The sequence below is a fragment of the Populus trichocarpa genome, chromosome 9 (assembly GCF_000002775.5).
Source record: "Populus trichocarpa isolate Nisqually-1 chromosome 9, P.trichocarpa_v4.1, whole genome shotgun sequence".
Lineage (NCBI taxonomy): Eukaryota > Viridiplantae > Streptophyta > Magnoliopsida > Malpighiales > Salicaceae > Populus > Populus trichocarpa.
In genome coordinates, this window is record NC_037293.2 from 12,384,587 (window position 1) to 12,404,114 (window position 19,528).

A 19,528-nucleotide genomic window follows, 5' to 3' on the forward strand; every position below is an offset into this window, starting at 1 on the left:
ATCATTACATATGTATCTACCACCTGACAGCTCCTCCAGGGACCCTATAGTAATAGTAAAAGGATGGCAATGGATATATATATATATATATGCATATTATACTAATGTATAATCAAGTTTTGGGCTGAATCTCACAATATTTATATCTTATTTATTATTTATTATCAGTAATTATATATAAAAAATCTATTTATTCAGATCAGTTCGCGTTAAATTGTCAACCATCGGAGTCATGATTCTTAATATTGGGCTTTGTGAATAATATTCATTTAATTAAATCCACACCAATGGGCTTTTTTTATAAGCATGGGCGTTTTCCCTTTCGGCCTGAAAAAGCGAAAAAAAAAAAAAAAAACTTGGCATTTCAGCAGAAGGTCAAGCTCAGTAGAGAAAGAAACTACCTTCCTCTGCCTGTCCATAACTTGTTTTACCCACTTGCTTCTCTCTCTTCCTCCTCAATTCCATCAAACTAATAAAAATTTCCATGCTTTCGAATTTTCCAGTTCTTGATAATCAGTTAGGGCTTTGAATCAATCCATGAGGCCGATAAGGCTACCGGAACCACCTAGTCCCACCTTGGGAGTACCTGAGATCTTCGAAAACGGCGGGTACAGCGTCATTCGCCGCGCCGTCGTTATCGGCAACGGAATTCCCGGTTCAGAGAACCAGAGCCTCGGCTTAATTCACGCTCTCGGCCTCGCCGATAATCACGTGTTATATGTCAGTTCATCTCTCTCTCTCAACTCCTTAATCACCAAAAAAATCTATGCTTTTCTGTTCTTATTAGTTCAACTTGATTGATTTTGCTGAAATTTTCATAATCTCCGCGAAATCAGGGTTTTATTTTTTATTTTTAGATTAATGTTTCGAGTATTTGTTCCTGATAGAAGTTTGATGCAGAGAGTGACGAGACCAAGTGGAGGGATAAATGAGTGGCTCCGTTGGCTTCCGGTTTCTCTTCACAAAATCTTGTACCACATCATAATGCGGATATATAGTTATTCGCGGTTTATAGTTTCAAGAGGGAAGAAACTTGCGCCTCTGCCTTCGGAAAATGGTGGCAGTGTGGGCTTGTCTTCAATCTTAGAAGCTGATTCGAAGCAGATTGTGAATATGGCTCGCGAAAGTTATGAGAAGTAAGTTTCTTTCGGACTTTTGCTTGATTTGAGTTTGTTAACTTGCTACAGGTGTTGAGAGTATATATTTTTGAGCGAATTTTACTGTTTTATTCGAACAAAGATGCAAAGTAGAAAGTACGGTTCTTGTAAGTTATTGCTTGAAATGAGTTGTTGTAGAGGTCTATAGAGTATAGACAACACCTTGCTTGCTACCAACCCTCATGAAATGGAAAGAAAATGATATTGGTGATTTATGGATTGTATCATGTGCTCGAATGGAAATGAAAAGGTTGTGTTATGAACGATTGATGGTGGTTTAATATTACAATCGTAGACTCCTGATTGGCTTTCACTTAATTCTTTTGAAAATAATAGATTGACCTATATCTCGATCCATTATTGCCTTTCATTTTTTTATAATCTTCAAAATCTTGTCTGCATTTAGTTTTCTGTGTCATTGTTTCCCTGTGGATCTGTTTAGATTTGATACCTGTTACTCAACTCAAGTATGTCTTGGTTCCAAACTAGTTGGTATTTGCAAGTGTATGGATCTGTTTTTCCATTTTTCACTTCTTAGTTCCTCTCACTAAACTGATGATAGATTTCCTCCATTTTTTCCTTAAATTTATTTGTTTTGATACATTTTTTTCAGGGATGGCCCTTTATTGGTAGTTGCATCTGGCAGAGATACTATTTCAATTGCAAGCTCTATAAAACGTTTAGCATCAGAAAAAGTTTTCCTTGTCCAGGTTTGAGGCCTTCCCTTCATTTAAATTGCACCTGATAAAGCTATTTGCTACATTCTATAAATAACATGGTTCTGTGATGGCTATCTAAAGAATATATTGATTAGGATCAAGTTTGTAACCTGTCGCTATTAGTATCAGATGGATGGAGACACCATTGTATATGTAAGGGCTAGCATATCCTTATGTTAGCCTATTATATAGTGGTAGCTACAGCTTCCAAACTGCCTTGGCACTTCAACTCAACCCGCTTTCTGTTACTGCCTTCAAGCTTCTGATATTCCCTTTATTTTTCTCATGCAGATACAACATCCAAGGTCAGACTTGAGTAGGTTTGACTTGGTGGTCACACCTCGTCACGATTATTATGCTTTGACTCCTCAAGCACAGGAACAAATTCCTCGGATTATTCGGAAGTGGATAACTCCACATGAAACTCCTGATCAGCATGTGGTATGTATCAGAACGTTGAAATGAATTTATTTATTTTTTCTCGTTGAAAACTATCTCTTGTTGAAGATGGTAATTGGCAGTTTATAACATGACCATTGAACTCCAGGTTCTTACTGTGGGAGCCTTGCATCAAATTGATTTTGCTGCATTGCACAGTGCAGCTAGTACATGGCATGATGAGTTCGCACCTTTGCCAAAGCCTTTGCTGGTTGTTAACATTGGAGGGCCTACATGTAATTAGCCATTATACTTATAATCCATTGTTCTTTTCTGTGATTTGAAGTCTTGCTGCAAATTGTCAGTCTCACTTCCAATGTCATTTCTTCATATAGTGGTCTGTGCATTATTTTTTGTTATTTTAATCTCATAGGAGTACCTACTGCGTGTGTTGGTTTTTCTTGCATGTTGGATGGTCAAACCCTGGGTGAGGGAGGTTGTGAGGTTCCAACCTTGATTGTTTGCTGGAAAGAGGAACCCTTTTGCACTAAATCATAAGTTGATCGTGGAAATTAAATGATGAAATTGTTATGAGAGTCGAAGCTGACTATTGTTGTTGTTTTTACTCTGCACAGACTCTTCAAAATAACTCAAGTACCAAAACTAAACTTGGCTTTACTATGCACTAAAAATGAAGATATGCAATTCATTGTATGATTCTATTATATATCATATTAACACCAGTTATATTTAATTTCTTGAAGAAAATGCAATTTTCTTATTCTCTTTCATGTTAGCATTGCAATAACTGAAAATTTATAATTGAACACTGTCATGCTTGAAAGGATTTTTATCCCAAATAAAGAATTAAAAGTTGAAAAAATAGGTTTGGTTATTTTTTCTTTCTGCTTTGTTTCAGCTTAAAATAGGTTTGTTTATCTTTTGTTTGCCTTGTTTCGGTTTATGATTTTTTTAATTCAGAAGTTTTCTGTTCACTTGGTTCCTGATGTTTCTCATGGACGTAGTATTTAAAATGTGATTATATAATATGGTGTCCAAAATTCTTTAGGTCGCTGTCGTTATGGAACGGAGCTTGCTCAGCAGTTATCTGCCTTTTTGACTAACGTGCTTGTGAGCTGTGGGAGTGTCAGGATATCTTTCTCAAATAGGACGCCTAAGAAGGTATAGCCTCTTGTTCCTCATAGTTTATTCTTTCAATACTTGCCACCCATTACTCAATACGTGTTTTTTTGAATTCTACCTTCAGGTTTCAAACATAATAATCAAAGAACTTGCAAACAATCCAAAAGTTTACATCTGGGATGGTGAAGGTATTGTTGATTGATTTGGAAACTTCATACTAGTTAAAATACTAGAGGTCACAATCTTATAAGTTTTGTATGTTACAACATTCAGAGCCAAATCCATATATGGGACATTTAGCTTGGGCAGATGCATTTGTTGTCACGGCAGATTCAGTCAGTATGATAAGCGAGGCTTGCAGTACTGGGTATGTATGAACAATTATTTCTATCATCTTTGAAAGATTTAGAACATATTAAAGCTCTGAGATGCCCTATTTTATTCTGTAAATGCTTGTTTCAAATTTCCATACCGTTCTTGCAGGAAACCTGTTTACGTGATGGGATCTGAGCGTTGCACATGGAAGTTGGCTGACTTCCATAAATCTTTGAGAGAGAGAGGAGTGGTTCGACCATTTACAGGATCTGAGGATGTAAGTAAATACTAGAATTTTTTTTTATATTCTTTTCATGCCACTATTTGTAGAGTCCTGTACCTTGACCTTTTTTTACCAAAGTATTTGCACGTGTTTGACACCTCAAAATACAATGAGCCCTTTTACCTTTTTGACAAGTGTCTTCTCCCATTTGATTGATTACAAGGACAATTTCCTGGTATGGTGTACTTTAAGTACTCTCCCGGTCCCATATTAGCTGAAACTTTGGTTTTTCAATTATTTAAAAGCAACTTCATTTATTACTTGCTCTCCAGAGTAAGTTTTCAAAATTATACTTTATGGAGAAATAGATAATTTATCTAGTTGATAACGGTTGTGTTATTAATCAAAATAACTAAAGCTAAATTTGAATGGTTATATAATGTCAGGCAACTAGTAAAGTGCTCGTTTCTCATCCACTTTAGTTGATAGGTTTTGTAATGGCTGTCCTGGGAACTTGTTCTGGTTAATGGTTTTTCCGTTCTTCTTTCTGGAAAGTATCATCATTCTCTTTGTGCAATGAAGAATTAGTGCACTGAGATCGCATCAATTTCTTCACTTGATTATGTGAATAATCTGTTCGTCTGTCTCTTTCAGATTTCAGAAAGCTGGAGCTACCCACCTCTAAACGACACCGCTGAAGTTGCTCGTCGAGTCCATGACGTGCTTGCGGAAAGAGGATTGAGAGTGCGGCCATAAACCTTGTTTGTAGTTGTTAACTAATTCTTGAAACATATTTCGGTTTGGAAAGGGAAGTCAGGAAATTAGGTTTGTTTGATAGCACGTATAGGAATCCAACTGCAAAGCATTGATAGATGTTAAAATTAATTATTTTTTCCCCCATGGGGGTTTTGAGATATGATACATGTAAAAAATAAAGGTGAACTCAACTACTGCGGCTTGTAATATAGGTAGAGTGCAAGGCGTCCTTTTCTTCTTTTGTGCAGCACAATTGATTTCAATTTGGCACTCGTTTCATGTTGTGAGAATACATTCTCAGCTGTATTGAGCAAATTTTTGTTTTTCTGTGACATGTATCTTGAATAGTGATTGGTTTGCGCGGGGAAAAGCAAGAATGAAATTCCATCAAGATGTGATGCCCGGATGTTTATTAGTTCAGTCCTGTTCATCGGTTTGTTTCAATTTACCTTAACAACTCCCCTCTTTGGATTGCATCCATGATGATTGTTTGTGCATGTAATTTTGTTGGGGTTCAGAGGCATCTGGTTAACCTCTTAAGACTTAACTCAAGGGAAACAAATGTTGGTCGGAAAAACAATTTTCAGCGCCCTGACAACTTGGTTGACCAGGAAAATAGATTAATCCACCATGAACTGCCGGAACCAATTTTGTTTGAAAATGCCTCGGGTCTTCTTCTATTTTCCGGAGTGGACAAGAGTAGTGGACGGGAGAGCCAAAAGGACAGGAGCAAAGTCTTTCTAAAGACAGGAAAATCTTTCGGCTTTGGAATGAAACTATGATTTTTCTTTTCTTTTTTGCATGGGAAGTTCCATTGGTTTTGAGTCATAGGGATTTTTTTTTTTCATTGGACTATCTAATTATCCCTATGAGATAATAAAATTATAGTTCTTAAATATTGCCAGCATGTTTAGTTTACCTAGAAAATTCAAGATATATTGTTTAAAGTTTAATTTAGATTGAATTTTTTATTTAAAACAAATAAAATATTGACTTGATAAATCTTAGTTGATCCAACTGGATTTTTAATAAATCGATTAACCTAGTTAAATCTGATACAAACAAATCAGACCTAATCAAATCAACAAAAAAAAAAAGTTGTTTTATTAAAAATAAATACCGGATGATCCTAAGCTAATTTGATTATCCAGTGATTCAAATCTTTTTTTCAAATCAATCTCTAAATCAGATCTTACAACTAACGATTAATATTCCCATATTAGATTAATCCTGCCGAAAGCCCTAATCCAAAGAGGAGTGCTGACAACATTCACCCTTAACAATCGATAAAATAACCAGCAAGTGCATATTTCATGGAAAATCGTAAGTTAGAAACATTGATGACTCCATCTTTATATCCCTAATTGCCTTCAATTCGTCCAATTCGTGTTTTTTTTTTTTTTTTAATATTTAGTGGAGCAAGCTAGATCGTGGCAACCACTCCTCGATCGATCGCTAACGTTGGACAAACACCTAATTTGCTAATACAGAGCTAACCCATTAACTTTATTCTCCTCCATGAACCCTATATATATAAATCACATCCTTCCGTGGCATTCCATTACTAATAAGCTCTCCTCTCCTGATCACTATCTTTTGGCAATGGACGTCTCGGACAAGAGTGGCGAAGCAACAAAAATCACTATTCAAGAACCAAAAGCAGACACTAAAGGAAAAGGCATTGCTGGTGCTCTTACTGCTCCTGTAGTAGTCGCAGCAAAAGCTGCCCAGCGCCCACGAAAAGGATGGAAAAAAGGCGCAGCCATTTTCGACTTGACTCTCAGGCTGTCTGCCATTGCCGCTGGTTTTGCTGCCACTAGCCTTATGGCGACAACGGATCAGACTCTTCCTTTTTTCACTCAGTTCTTTCAGTTCCATGCTCAGTATACTGATCTCCCAACTTTCTTGTATGCATACTATATATTCTTACTTCTAACTAAAGCTAATTAAGTGCTTGCTTTAGAGTTTTCGATCAAGAGCTAATTAATTACGAACAAGCTAGCTTTAATTTGCAATAATAAGCACAAATAATTAGACTGGAATATGTCCATTTGCAGGTCTTTCATGATTGTTAATGCCATAACCAGTGGATACCTTGTTCTTTCCTTGCCCTTCTCAATAGTCTGCATCGTTCGGGCTCGTGCAGCAGGACCAAGGCTCCTCCTTATCATCCTCGATTCCGTGAGTTCATTAAGCCACTGTTACTAATATCAGAACCTCTTGCAAGCTTTAATATTCTATGTGCTAAGAACAATATTGTTTGAAATAATGCATGCATGCATGCAGGTGATGATGGCACTAACAACATCAGCTGCTTCTGCTTCTGCTGCCATTGTGTACTTGGCTCATAATGGGAATTCAAGCTCGAATTGGAATGCTTTTTGTCAACAGTTTAATAATTACTGCCAGCAGGTTAGCAATGCTGTGGTGGCTTCCTTCCTAGCAGCAGCCTTGCTCCTTTCTCTGGTTGTGTTGTCTGCTTTTGCTCTTCGAAAAATGAAGTAATCATTGATCATAAGGGACTTGATTGCCATTGTTGTATATATTAAGGGTCTTAATTTTCTGTTTTTACAGTGCTTCAAAAAGAAAGAAGACAAAGGGAAGAATGTAATGTAATTTCATTTCTCCTGTCCGTGGGGGTTGGCATAAATGCCTTGCATCTCTAATATGCAGGCAGGCAGTAGTTGTGTGTAATTGTGTGTATGATTTGTTGTGGATATATGATATGATCATTTTCTGAAAAATGATTTTTAATTCTTTATATGTTTAGTTGATGGACTCTTTTTTTTTTCTTTCAATCCCTTCAATAATAATACGATTTCGCTTAATAAAGTTTCTGTCGGTAGTTACCGATTGAATTACGGACGAAAAAATTTTCGTCGGTAATTTCAACCTCAAATTACCGATAAAAATATTCTGTTGGTAAATTCGTTTCTATTTAGCGAATTTCTGGTAGTGAACATTTTTAAATTTTCAATATTATCCTGCTCTCTATCTCTTCAAAATTGTTTAACCTTACTCTAAAATTAATAGTTAAAGCAAATTAAAGTTATTAAACTTGACTAGGTTTATGTCTAGGTTATTGGTTAGTCAAATTAATTTAGGTTAATTAATCCATATAAAATTTCAAAAATAATAATTAAAAGATAAAATAATATTATTTTGATTTTTTTTTAAAATCAAATCAGATTAATTTTTACTAAATTAATTAATTAACAAGATAACATGTTAGGTCAATTGAATTATTTTAAATTAATTTTTACTTCTTTAAACAAGCTCTTGAGCCAACTTATTAGTCCAATCCAAGTTTATAACATTGGTTAAAACCCTAATTCAAGTAATAGAAATTCTTCACAAAGATTTTCCATCTATGCTCGTTCATGAATTCCATTTTTATTATATATTATTCTATAAAAACAGTCATTTTGTTGGAAACTCATCAATTTTTTTATCCCGCTTAATCAAAAAAACACAAATAAAAACTTTGAAATAATAAAAAATCCAACCTAAGATTAAAAAAAAAAAAAATTCATAAAAATTTGGCTTAATCTGGCGAACTCGTAACCTAAATCTTGGAACGGGTTAGCAGATTTCTAGAAATTTATTAGAAATGTGCTCCTTATAATTTCACTTTCACCGTTCGCACGTGCGAAACGAACGTGTAAAACAACGCCACGTGTAATCATCATCGCCCTTAGCCGACATCACCATCTCGGCCCCCCCCGCCTCTTCCTTCTCCACTAAGATATTTGCTTTATCATCGCTTTGTTCTTTAAAATAAATATAAATAAAACCCTAATAATAAATCTCTCTCCTTTTCTTTTACAGATCAACAATTTTCTCTTTGTCAATCTGTTAGTCTTCTTTCTCCTTCTCTTTCTCTCTGTCAGGTGAGTCTTCTTCCCGAGTCAACTCTAGGGTTTTCTCTTATTGATTTTCTTGATCTTTGATGGTGTTTATTTTATTTGATTACGCGTTCTTTGCCTTGTTTCTGAGAAATGAAAGTAAAGAAAGGGAAATATGTGGTCTTTGGTTCTGATTGCATAATTTAAGTCAATTAGTGTAGTTAAGGTGAATTAAAGGAAGTGTCTTTTGGTTCATAAGAAGGATTTTAGCTTTGGATTTTGTAATTCTGCTCGGATTGGTCTTCTTTTTGTAGCATTTGACCTAGTGTCTGAAGGGTTTGCTATTGATATCTTGTAAAGAAGCAATCTTTGAGAAGGATGATAATGATAACGTGCTTAGATTTTTAAGTTAGGATTTGATGCACAATTCACTTAAAATTTACCACCTGTTCTTGGAAATTGCAAAAGGCCTAAAGGGTTTAGACTTAAAAAACCTCAGAAACTTGGAAGTGTTATGTTTTAAAGAAAGCTGTGATTTTTATTTGTTTGATTTTTGTGTGGTAATTGCAGCTTGGGCTTTTGAAGGTAAATCTTTGGATTTCTTTTTCCGGGTAAAATTCGACAACTTAGAGAAGGTTATTATTGTTTAAAAGTTGGAGGTCTTGGTCTCATGAGAATTGTTAGGGGAATGCAGAAATCTTTTCGCCGCGACAACAAGGAGCTGAACGCACTGGGCTGGAAGAATTCCTTCAGCCACGGAATTGGCATTACTGCGCCTAAGGCAAGAACGCGTGACAAACCTATGAGTCTTTAAGTCTGGGAAGAAGAATTGGTTCTCGGCGTTATATACTTGTGGACAATAAATATTGAAGCAAGATGACTCGGATTCTAGTTCAGCGAGGCAGTGGTTCTTCTTCAAACCAGAGCCGAGCAGGGTCTTCTTCTTCGGTTGCTCGGCCAGATACACAGGGTACTAGCATCCCCCAGTCTGCGTCAACTGTGAGAGATGAAGAAATTGGCGAGGAGGTGCAAGAGCAGGTAGTGGTTGATGAAGTATTGGAGAACAGTGGTAATAATGATAATAAAGTGGTAAAAAGTGATGAACTTTTGACAGTCAGTATAAATGATGACCGAATTGAGAGTTTGAATGACGACATTGTTGATAACGAGAAAGTAGGTAATGATGAAGGGGTGGGCTCAGGGGATTTGGTTAAAGGATTGAGTGGATTGATTTTGGAGAGATCTCTGGTGGAGAGTGAAGGTTCAAGTGCTGGTTATCCTGAGGTTGGTTGTGGAAGCCCACAACCACCACCTCCTCCTGTGCCACCTCCCAAACCTGCCCTAACAAACTCGAATTCAAGAAGATTTATGTCAGGAGCTTCAAATTCTGTGCGAATTGGATCATCTAGGAGAGCAGTTGCTTGGCCTGTTGTTTCAACAAGGTCTTCACCAACTGGATCACGGCCATCCTCTCCTAGGTCTCATGGTGAAAATGAGGGGTACAATAGTGGTGATGAGCAGAATCCTTGCTTTGTTTCCACCTATGATGATTTTGTAAGTTTCCAGTGCTAAATATATGTGGTGGGATATGGCTTGACCATTGCAATTTATGTAATAAGTCTTGTCTAGCCTAAAATTAAGTCCACAAGCATGTAACTCTCGATGCAGCTGTGTGCGGTTGTATCATGTTACTTCACATGCTATGCTGCCATTTTAAATTTGTTTGGTGTAGTTAGACTTGTAGTTGTGGTATGATCTCTACTTGATTAATGTTCACTGGCTTAGTTTGATTTGCCTTTTGTTTCCCTTGGGCTGATGGACTTCTCTGTATTTAGGAAAGCATTTGTTGTCACAAATCTGCGGTTCTCTTATTTTTTAATGCTTAGCACTATAGATCTTGTAGTGTTGCCTTTTCATTCATTTTCCTGATATTGCAATCCTGACCCAATGATATGTTTTAGCATCTCAATGATTCAATTGCATTTATTTCTCTAAAATTAGCCTTTTGTATCTGTTGCAGGAAAGAGAACGGCAGTTTGAGATTGACATCAGAAGGTCCAAAGGATTAGAAGTCAAAAAAATGTTGGAGGATGGGAATTGTCTCTTTCGTGCTGTGGCTGATCAGGTTTACGGGGATTCTGAAATGTATGATTTGGCCCGACAAATGTGCATAGACTATATGGTAATTTTATTATTTATTTTAATTTTTCTGATTGTGCATTGTTCAAGTTCATGGTCATTTTGTTGTGGCTTGACATCTACTCGGATAAATTGCGCATCCGGTTAAGCAGTGTCATGAGTTCTCTTGTAAAAATACACTCCATATTACTAGCCACTAGTCTTGTTTATTAATCATTTTATATTTTAGTTTTATGAGGTGTATTTAATTGATGGTGATGAAATAGAGTTTGATTCATGATTGTTGCTATGCCATTTCATTTTTTGTGATAAATAGTTTCACCGGGATGAATTCCCAGACAATTTGAGAGAATAGGGAATAAAAAAAAAACAGAAATTGAGGAAGACAATATAATGTTTATTTTATGTCTGCAATATATTTCACAGAGATAAATATCTGGACAGTTTGATAGAATGGTGTCGAGTTTCATAGGAAAGTAAAGACATTGTGAATAGCACCCATGACAACGCTGTATTTTTGTCCTTGGTTCACTCAGGAAAGGGAAAGGGATCACTTTTCTCAATTCATAACTGAAGGTTTTACATCTTACTGTAAGAGGAAGAGAAGAGACAAGGTATGAATACTATATCAAAGTTCGCTTTTCACGTCTTCAATATCCTGTAAGACAAAAAGCGTATGGCACCTGGCATACTTTCATATCATATATCATCTCCTGAATATAAGGATCTGCCTGCAAATTTTTTGACATGGAGGCTTTTCTCCTGTCCTTGATTGAGTGAACATGAACAAATACCTAATCCAATCACTTCTTTCAACCCCTGCTTCTATTGTTTGCTGCCACCCTTTTGTTTGTGTTAATTTTTTTGGGTTATGGTAGGTAGGAAGTAAACATTTGGTCCAGCATGTTTAAGGACCGCTCATGCCCTGGATTTTCTAATGTTAATGAATGGATGTGAATATTCACTTCTTCTCAATTGTGTCAGGTTTATGGAAACAATGTAGAGATTCAAGCTTTATCAGAAATGTACAATCGACCAATCCACATTTACTCTTATAGCACAGGTATCTACTTGAGATGAAGTAATGGTTTAAATTATGCAGAGCCATTCACTATTTACTTCTTCCTGACCTAAATCATTGATGTAGAACCTATCAACATATTTCATGGGAGCTACAATACTGACACACCGCCCATACGTCTAAGTTATCATCATGGTAATCATTACAACTCTCTTGTCAACCCTCGTCGTTCAACAATTGGTGCTGGACTTGGTTTCAGCTGTCTTCAAGGGGTGCGTTTCTGTGACTTTTGTACCCTTTTGTCTTTGTTTAATGCTTATTCCTCTTCAGTGGATTTGTGTAATGACTCAAATAACCATACCAGCCTTTTCTCACCAATTCATGATTTGTTGAATATGCCATTATCCTGCCTGCAAATCAAATGTTTAAGATATGTGAAATTAAGGTAAAGGATGGTAAAGTGTTGGCAAGGTCCATGCGGATGAAAAAATAGGGTTAGCTAGGTAGCTAGTTTATGGGAACTTTCTCTATACGCTACTTTTAGCGTCAATTTTCTGGTTGTGGAGGTAATGGGTTGATGATTATTAACTATGAACTTGCTTTTAAAGCTGCAATATGAACATGCCTTTTACCGGATATGTTAAAAGTGTAACTGGACTTATTAGTTGTAGGATTGCTCTTCATCTTTTTATTTGATAACAGGCTAGTGTAGCCTAAGGGGTTGAATTTGCTGACACTGGCAACAATCGTGCTTGCAGGCAAGTGTGGACAGAGATCAGATCAAAGCTGCTATTAAAGCTCAACAAGACCAGCAGATTAATAATGCAAGTATCTTTAACATAGTTCTGCAGTATGTTCTATGTTAATCTTTGGCTTAATAGGTTATTAACTAAACTCTACACAGGCACTTCTTGCTGAGGGGCGGTTTTACTCTGATCTTGAACTTACTGAGAAGGAGATCGAGCGCATGGTGATGGAAGCTTCTAGAGCTGAGTATCTTGCTGACAACAAGTTCAAACCACAACTTGGTCGTAAAGAATCTTCTACTGCTGGTGCAGAACCATCATCTTCTAGTGCTAGTAAGTAGTCAGATCTTACACAGGGTATGGGACTCGGTCAAAACATGTGAATGATTTGTGAACTTATGAAACTGCGGGGACCAACATAGGGTGCACATCTGGTTGTTATTGTCATCATTATATTCTCCTCGTTGCTATGCTCGTTGATCCACAAGAAGTGTAGAGACTTTCACTTTTTTTTCTTACCTTCTTTAAGAGTGAACTATCCTTGTATTGCTGTGTTGCTGACAATGATATGAGCTTGGATAAGCAGGATCATCAGCTAGTGAGACGTCTAAGGTGGATGGTGTAAGAGAACATGGCTCACAGGATACTGTTCTTAGCAGTAGTATGCAGATGGTGCTGTCAATGGGATTCAGTTACCTGCAAGTGATCGAGGCCTACAGCATATTTGGTGATGATGTGGATTCAATGGTTTGTTACCTCTTGGAAACTGGCAGCAGCAGCAGACGGAAAGGCAAGGCAACCGAATAAAATGTAAATAAGATTTGGAATTTTCCCGTCAAAATAGACTTTGACCGCTCAATGCTGGCATTGTACTTAGATTAAGAAAAAAAAAAACTGGTCCAGTTGAAACACGAACTTCCAGAACTCTAGAATCTGTTTTTGAAGTTTGATCAATGATAAAATGGATATAGTGGTTAACCCATACGATGTCCTTTTCAAACTATGATGTGTAGCATGCTATCATTCAGACCAGGCATTGAAATGTTATAATGTTGTGGCATGCATGAACTATTAGCTGGTATGGCCGTCGAAATGTAGCCATGTAAAGTGAATTCACTAATTCCTGTAATCCTCTGTTTAAGATTGGATTTAGGGAGCTAAATGTTGGTCGGAATTCACTAATTCCGGCGTGATCTGTTTTAAACAGGGAAGTAGATGGCATGCTTAAAACTAGTGTTGATGTTGATGGTGATGGCAATGGAAGATTATCAATGGATCGGGTTTTGTATTATTTATATTCTAATTTAAATTTAAAATAATTATTTTAAACCCAACCTGAATTTGAATAGTTATTTATTTTTTATACTTGAACGTCATCTTATTGGATTTGAGGTATCTATGAAGGTATGCATAATTAAAACTTGAATCTAATTCAAATTTGATTGCTATAATTTAGAATTATTTAGTACATAACTATTTATTGATTTATTTTGGATTGGGTTTTGGGTTGATATTCATATCCAAAAAACTTCATTTTTTACATTTAAATCTTATCCTAATTGGGTTTAAAAATTTATTATCCAATCAAATAGGTTTGAGTCAATATGAAGCTATTCTAGAAAATATTTTTTGCTAAATATTATTTGTCAAGATAAAATTGTATAAAATCAATTCTACTTTCTTTATTTTTTTCTTAAAAAATAGATTTTATTTAGATATTTCATCCAAATATTTAAACTTAATAAATAAAAATTGAAACAAACTTTGATACTGTCAAACGAATATATGATAAAAACGTATTTTTAAACCTGTTTATAAATAAATCAAACATATATATATATATTTACAAGTCAATCCAACCTAATTTTTTTTAAAATATATTTTTATATTATTTTTAAATGATAATAAAAGTACACCCTCACCTTAATTATTACCAAATCATTGTTAAAAACTAAATTGATTTTGTTGTAAACATTAAAAAAGTCATCACAAAATTCCGAAAATATCAAGATTAATTTGGGGAAGTGATGAAATGGAAGCGGTAGAAGTAGGGCTAATCCCGTCATTTAACAGAATCCTTGGTAGGCAAGCAACAAGTGGTTAATGTTCCACGTACACAAAAATCGAACTCTTAACAGAAAACAGTCACCACCAAACCCTCTTCTTAACTCCCATCATTATTTCCCTTTTTTATTATTTATCTATAATCCAAATTCTAGGGTTTGTGAATTACTCCAATTCGACAAAAACGACGACGAGAATGCCACAGAATGGGAAATTGATGCCGAACATTGATCAACAGAGCACAAAGCTCCTTAATTTAACAGTTCTTCAACGAATCGATCCTTTAGTTGAAGAAATTCTCATCACTGCTGCTCATGTCACTCTCTACCAGTTCAATATCGACCTTACCCAATGGGTGAGCTAACAACCAGCCTCCTCCTCCTTCTTCTTAAAATTTTTTTCTCTTTTTTCTGATTTTCTGTTCTTTTTTTATTTTCACAGAGTCGGAAAGATGTCGAAGGATCTCTCTTTGTAGTTAAAAGGTTTTTTTTTTTAGTATTTGTTTGTTTAATGTTTTTTTTTTGTGTGTTTTAAGAGAGAAAATTAAGCTTTTTTTTTTGTGTGGTAATGATTGAAGCAGGAATATGCAACCTAGGTTTCAGTTTATTGTGATGAATCGCCGGAATACAGGTTAGGGTTATGAGTTGTTGTTTAGTTAATGGTTTTATCAAGGAAAGGTTTTTAATTATACTGGTTTAATGAAGGAAGGGTTGTTAATTATGATGGTGTAATGAATCAGATAATTTGGTGGAAAATCTTTTGGGAGATTTTGAGTACGAGGTTCAGGTTCCGTATCTTCTGTATCGAAATGCAGCCCAAGAAGTGAATGGTATTTGGTTTTATAATGCACGCGAGTGTGAAGAGGTTGCTAATCTTTTTAGCAGGTAATTGTTGTTGTATTTTTAGTGTTTGTTTAGTTTGTTAAGGAATTTATGAGTTTCTGTTTTGTTATTGTTTGTAATAGTTTTTAGTGTTGGAAAGATCTCTTTTTAGGGAATCTGATTTTAAGACAGATTGGAAGTTCTTCCTTTCTTGGTAGTTTGATTTGGGGTTTTTGAGTGCGGTACTTAGAATCTTGTAAAATATCTGTTCATGTCTTCGTATTAGGAAGTATGGAGGCCTTTTTTTATTATTATTATCAAGAACGGTAAAGCTCTTGAGGTCTGGAGTCATCTCTTGTTGTATCCAAGTAGAATAGAACCTGGGATAATTGTCATTTGGTGCATACCAAGAATAGCAAAGTGACTTTACATGACTCGTAGGTCTGTATTGTCAAAAGTTATGCATCAAACGATCCCCCTGGTTGGAATAATTCCATTTTGGTGGTTAGCTTAGCTGCATTTTGACATGAAGGATGTGCAGTAGCTGTTATCCCTTGATATCTTGGCTTGCCATTTTGTTGGGAAATGGGTATATGAATGGGTAGTGCTACTAGATTGTTGGTCATTCAGTGCATTTTTCCTCTGGTATGAAGGTGCAGCATTTATCTGGACCCTGAAACTCTAATCCGTTTTAAAATGACTGCAATTTTTCTGATGTATCTGTAAAGATCTAATCAGTCTTGTTAGCATATGGCATTTGTTTTCTAAAATGTGTTATGTGGATTTGGAAAGATGTAAGCCTCAGACAACAGGAAATCAAGCTGCCTGCAATATTATAACTGGGAGGAATAACCAGATCTTATATAATATATTGTATAACCCTTTCAAGTAAATATGTTTTCAGTATGAGAAATTGCTCTTGCGTGATATGGTTCTTTCATATCCTAGTCATTATTACTGAGCTTGCGACTTTTTTTGTTATATAAGTCAGATATGGAGGAAAAGCCCGTCAAATGCCTTTAGGTGTGGTTGTTAAATGTTCTAGCTTGATTCCTATATGAGATGCTCTATGTATGTCCATTTAGAATTATTTAATATTAACCTTAAAAGAACAATTATCCCATCTTATGTGTTTTTTTCCTTGACCAGGATACTTAATGCATACTCCAAGGTGCCTCAGAAGCCAAAGGTATCACTATCAACAACAAAAAGGTAATAGCTTATTTTTATTCAAATTTAATTTAATGTTTTATTTGACTGTAACATCCAGCTAAAGTATTTAACACTTCACCCTTCAACCACTTCTTTAGAATCTTAGCACCTAACCCCTCATTATTTAATCATCATTTTTTAACCCCTGTTCAGATGCCACCTTACTTGAAACCTCAGGGCTCAAAGATTTGATAATGGTTTCACTAAAACCTTGGGAACTGCTCATGTGATATTCTCGCTTTTCTTTTTTAAAGATCTTAGCACTTGATTAAGAGACTTGATAATCAATTATGCAATTTATTATGGATTAGAGCATGTTTTGCATGGATTCGTTACGTATTTTAATTCATATGATCTGTTTAATTGCAGCGAGTTTGAGGAATTAGAAGCTGTACCAACTATGGCAGTTATGGATGGTCCTCTGGAGCCATCATCTGCAAGTGCTTCGGTTGTCTCCGATGTGCCTGATGATCCTGCCTTTGTGAACTTCTTTAGTGTAAGTACTGCAGTTGTTCATGTCTATGAACTAGTCTTATCCTCGATTTTTCCCTTCTCCAAGAATAGACAAATTGTTATTTGGATTCTCATAAAATTTATCAACAACAAACTTGTGAGCGCTTTTTACTTTTATAGTTCACTTTTTGTAAACTCATTGTGCGTGACCAGCACTAGTGTTCTGCTTGAATGTTTGCAGACAGCTATGACAATTGGGAATGCATCAGCTGCTGCAGTTGCTGGACAGTCTTACCAATCCTCAATTCCAATTCCATTACACTCCCAACTGACTAGTGTTGCCTCCAGCACCATGCCCACCTTGCAAATACCATCTACTCCTTTATCAGCATCAATTCCTTTAATGCCACTGCTTGATGTCTCTGATGTCAGCAGCAGCAACAACCGGACAGCTAACCTTGTAAAGCCTTCTTTTTTTGTTCCTCCATCTTCTACTCGGATGATGCCACCTGTCTCTTCTTCTATGCCTACTGCTCCTCCACTTAATCCTCCTACAAGTCTACACCGCCCATATGGTGCTCCATTGCTTCAACCCTTTCCACCACCCACTCCTCCACCATCTCTCACTCCTGCTTCTGTTCCCAGTCCAAATCATGGGCCAGTTATCAGCAAAGACAAAGTCCGAGATGCACTACTGGCACTTGTTCAGGTTAGTTTCTCTTGTATGATGATGGCAGAATGTATGAAGCTGAAGTTAAAATATCTAAAATGCGTATATTGGATGAGGTTAATTTTTTGGTAACCAGTGTCAAAATTGGAATTTCTTGTATAAGATCGCTTGAATATGATAGCAGCCCATTAAAAGCATGTTGATCATATATTTGAGAAGCTATAGATGTGACTGCAATGATGTAGGATAGCCTTGAATTTGAGAATTAAGGGTTATGGAGTCGTTCTATGATGAATACTGCTGGGACTATTTGTAAAAAAAAAAAAAAATTACTGTTAGGGGTTCCCGAATTTTATTTTATTCAACCAATGTGCCAATTTGTGGTAAGATTTGTCTAATTAATTTGATAATGGAAACCTGTTGGCTCTTGGAATCCATTCTATAATAAGTGTGATTTTACTAAAAATTAAGTTAAAGTGTTAGTGCCCCTAGCATATCTATATGGGTGGACTAATAGTTGAGGAGTCTATGGATTTGCACCAAGAAAGAATAGTTTAAATTGGGAGTTAAAGGGGCTTATTTAGGATAGAATGGGGCTATTGGGGTATGGGACAGACTTGAATCTTGGTGGTCCTTCAATGGATCCACCTGTAGAATAAAATTTTAATGGAGTTCTCACCACTAAAGAAAATTAACTTGGATTTTTCCTATGTAATCTATCTAGCTAGCTAGCCATTAAAGTACTTGGATTTAGAGACTTAAGAAATCATATTCTTAAAGTGAAGTCCAAATCCTGTAAGGAAATGTAAAGAGAACTTCTAATCTTAACCTAAAAGACAGGACTCCTAATATCTAAGTCCAAAACAAGGAAAAAAACAAAAGAAATCCAGCCTAACTCCTAACAAGTTCATTTTCTTGCAAATTACAGTAATCCTGATGTTATTGGAAGGAATTTTCTCCATCATGCAATTGTTAGATGTCCCATGTACTAAAATTGTCAGATCTTTTCTTCTGAACTAGTCGTATTCATAGTAAACGAAATCAAAGTGATGGCCTTGAATACCTGTTTGGTTTTGGAGATCATTTTTTGTTTCACATTCATCTGTTTGCAAGTCCATTGTCAACGCTTCTTTTTCATGTTAAGTATCGATTTATCTCTTCCTGTCTTCCAAGATTGATGCTTATTGGAACTAATGCTGCCCCTATGATCTAATGTTTACATGTGATTGGTTTTAGTATGCAACATAATCACATAGGAAAAAAAAAATGAAGTTCTTCATCACAATCTTTTGTGGGTTAATAGTTTCTTATGTATTTATTAGTTCTGATAGTTTCAATTCTCCCTCACCCCCTCAATTCATTATTGTTTTCTTACTGCTGCATTTTGCTCTACATGTCTAACAAGCTCTCCCCTTGTGCACTAGGATGATCAATTCATTGACATGGTTTATCGTACCCTTCTGAATGCACACCATTCTTGACCGATTGGAATGGGACATGACGATCTACTCATCGGAGTTTTTTGTTCTATATGTTGTGTAGTTCTTTCCCCCTTCTAAAAATCTGAACTGAAGGATCCCATCTGTATAGCATTTTGCTTTCTACGTCTTCGGCTTCCACGAGTACTTTTCTATGATAGATATTCTGTTTATTTGTTTTTCTATGGCTCATCAAATATATTTTTTCAAATTAAATATGATCCCGTATGAATATCCTTGATAGTATCAAATATAAGTTGCTAAGTTGGAAAGTCATCAATGCCTCTCGTGGCTTCCTGGGAGTTGGAATTGATCAATGGTAAAGGATTTTTCTTTTTTTTAATTAAGAAAACATGAAGACTATAATTGCCAATAAAAGGAAGGTGTC

General features: G+C 35.8%; 4 protein-coding genes across 8 annotated transcripts; all 4 read left to right on the plus strand.

Moving 5' to 3' along the window:
* Positions 1-351: 351 nt before the first annotated feature.
* LOC7478576 (mitochondrial fission protein ELM1) lies at positions 352-5,023 on the plus strand. Of its 2 annotated transcripts, none has more exons than XM_002313574.4 (10): positions 352-720; positions 901-1,136; positions 1,771-1,867; positions 2,168-2,317; positions 2,424-2,550; positions 3,324-3,436; positions 3,522-3,585; positions 3,671-3,764; positions 3,881-3,989; positions 4,590-5,023. In XM_002313574.4, the coding sequence occupies exons 1-10, from the start codon at positions 538-540 to the stop codon at positions 4,689-4,691; spliced, it is 1,275 nt and encodes a 424-aa protein (XP_002313610.3). In that variant the 5' UTR covers positions 352-537; the 3' UTR covers positions 4,692-5,023. The 2 variants fall into 2 exon arrangements, with proteins under 2 accessions (XP_002313610.3, XP_024463894.1); XM_024608126.2 differs by having other exon boundaries at positions 583-720; positions 888-1,136.
* Positions 5,024-6,225: 1,202 nt separating this feature from the next.
* Positions 6,226-7,435, plus strand: LOC7478575 (casparian strip membrane protein 4). The gene is made up of 3 exons (XM_024608580.2): positions 6,226-6,598; positions 6,749-6,872; positions 6,978-7,435. The coding sequence occupies exons 1-3, from the start codon at positions 6,294-6,296 to the stop codon at positions 7,194-7,196; spliced, it is 648 nt and encodes a 215-aa protein (XP_024464348.1). The 5' UTR covers positions 6,226-6,293; the 3' UTR covers positions 7,197-7,435.
* A 1,010-nt stretch (positions 7,436-8,445) lies between these two features.
* Positions 8,446-13,424, plus strand: LOC7478574 (OVARIAN TUMOR DOMAIN-containing deubiquitinating enzyme 6). Of its 3 annotated transcripts, none has more exons than XM_024608666.2 (10): positions 8,446-8,581; positions 9,107-9,121; positions 9,231-10,090; positions 10,557-10,718; positions 11,212-11,289; positions 11,660-11,738; positions 11,823-11,968; positions 12,455-12,520; positions 12,601-12,775; positions 13,029-13,424. In XM_024608666.2, the coding sequence occupies exons 3-10, from the start codon at positions 9,413-9,415 to the stop codon at positions 13,247-13,249; spliced, it is 1,605 nt and encodes a 534-aa protein (XP_024464434.1). In that variant the 5' UTR covers positions 8,446-8,581; positions 9,107-9,121; positions 9,231-9,412; the 3' UTR covers positions 13,250-13,424. The 3 variants fall into 3 exon arrangements, with proteins under 3 accessions (XP_024464434.1, XP_024464435.1, XP_024464433.1); XM_024608665.2 differs by having other exon boundaries at positions 8,451-8,581; positions 9,107-9,147; XM_024608667.2 differs by lacking the exon at positions 11,212-11,289 and having other exon boundaries at positions 8,448-8,581; positions 9,107-10,090.
* A 1,142-nt stretch (positions 13,425-14,566) lies between these two features.
* On the plus strand, positions 14,567-19,356 carry LOC7460081 (mRNA-decapping enzyme-like protein). 2 transcript variants are annotated; one of them, XM_024609115.2, is made up of 8 exons: positions 14,567-14,861; positions 14,948-14,988; positions 15,084-15,136; positions 15,246-15,390; positions 16,477-16,539; positions 16,909-17,035; positions 17,234-17,701; positions 19,087-19,356. In XM_024609115.2, the coding sequence occupies exons 1-8, from the start codon at positions 14,703-14,705 to the stop codon at positions 19,141-19,143; spliced, it is 1,113 nt and encodes a 370-aa protein (XP_024464883.1). In that variant the 5' UTR covers positions 14,567-14,702; the 3' UTR covers positions 19,144-19,356. The 2 variants fall into 2 exon arrangements, with proteins under 2 accessions (XP_024464883.1, XP_024464884.1); XM_024609116.2 differs by having other exon boundaries at positions 14,568-14,861; positions 15,087-15,136.
* Positions 19,357-19,528: the final 172 nt, after the last annotated feature.

Coding starts and splice junctions, on each gene's coding strand:
- LOC7478576 (XM_002313574.4), top strand. CDS start 538: ATGAGGCCGATAAGGCTACCGGAACCACCTAGTCCCACCTTGGGAGTA. Junction 721..900: donor CCGATAATCACGTGTTATAT/GTCAGTTCATCT, acceptor AGTTTGATGCAG/AGAGTGACGAGACCAAGTGG. Junction 3,586..3,670: donor TTACATCTGGGATGGTGAAG/GTATTGTTGATT, acceptor TACAACATTCAG/AGCCAAATCCATATATGGGA.
- LOC7478575 (XM_024608580.2), top strand. CDS start 6,294: ATGGACGTCTCGGACAAGAGTGGCGAAGCAACAAAAATCACTATTCAA. Junction 6,599..6,748: donor ACTGATCTCCCAACTTTCTT/GTATGCATACTA, acceptor GTCCATTTGCAG/GTCTTTCATGATTGTTAATG. Junction 6,873..6,977: donor TCCTTATCATCCTCGATTCC/GTGAGTTCATTA, acceptor GCATGCATGCAG/GTGATGATGGCACTAACAAC.
- LOC7478574 (XM_024608666.2), top strand. CDS start 9,413: ATGACTCGGATTCTAGTTCAGCGAGGCAGTGGTTCTTCTTCAAACCAG. Junction 11,290..11,659: donor AGAGGAAGAGAAGAGACAAG/GTATGAATACTA, acceptor CAATTGTGTCAG/GTTTATGGAAACAATGTAGA. Junction 11,969..12,454: donor GTTTCAGCTGTCTTCAAGGG/GTGCGTTTCTGT, acceptor TCGTGCTTGCAG/GCAAGTGTGGACAGAGATCA.
- LOC7460081 (XM_024609115.2), top strand. CDS start 14,703: ATGCCACAGAATGGGAAATTGATGCCGAACATTGATCAACAGAGCACA. Junction 14,862..14,947: donor ATATCGACCTTACCCAATGG/GTGAGCTAACAA, acceptor TTATTTTCACAG/AGTCGGAAAGATGTCGAAGG. Junction 15,137..15,245: donor GATGAATCGCCGGAATACAG/GTTAGGGTTATG, acceptor GTAATGAATCAG/ATAATTTGGTGGAAAATCTT.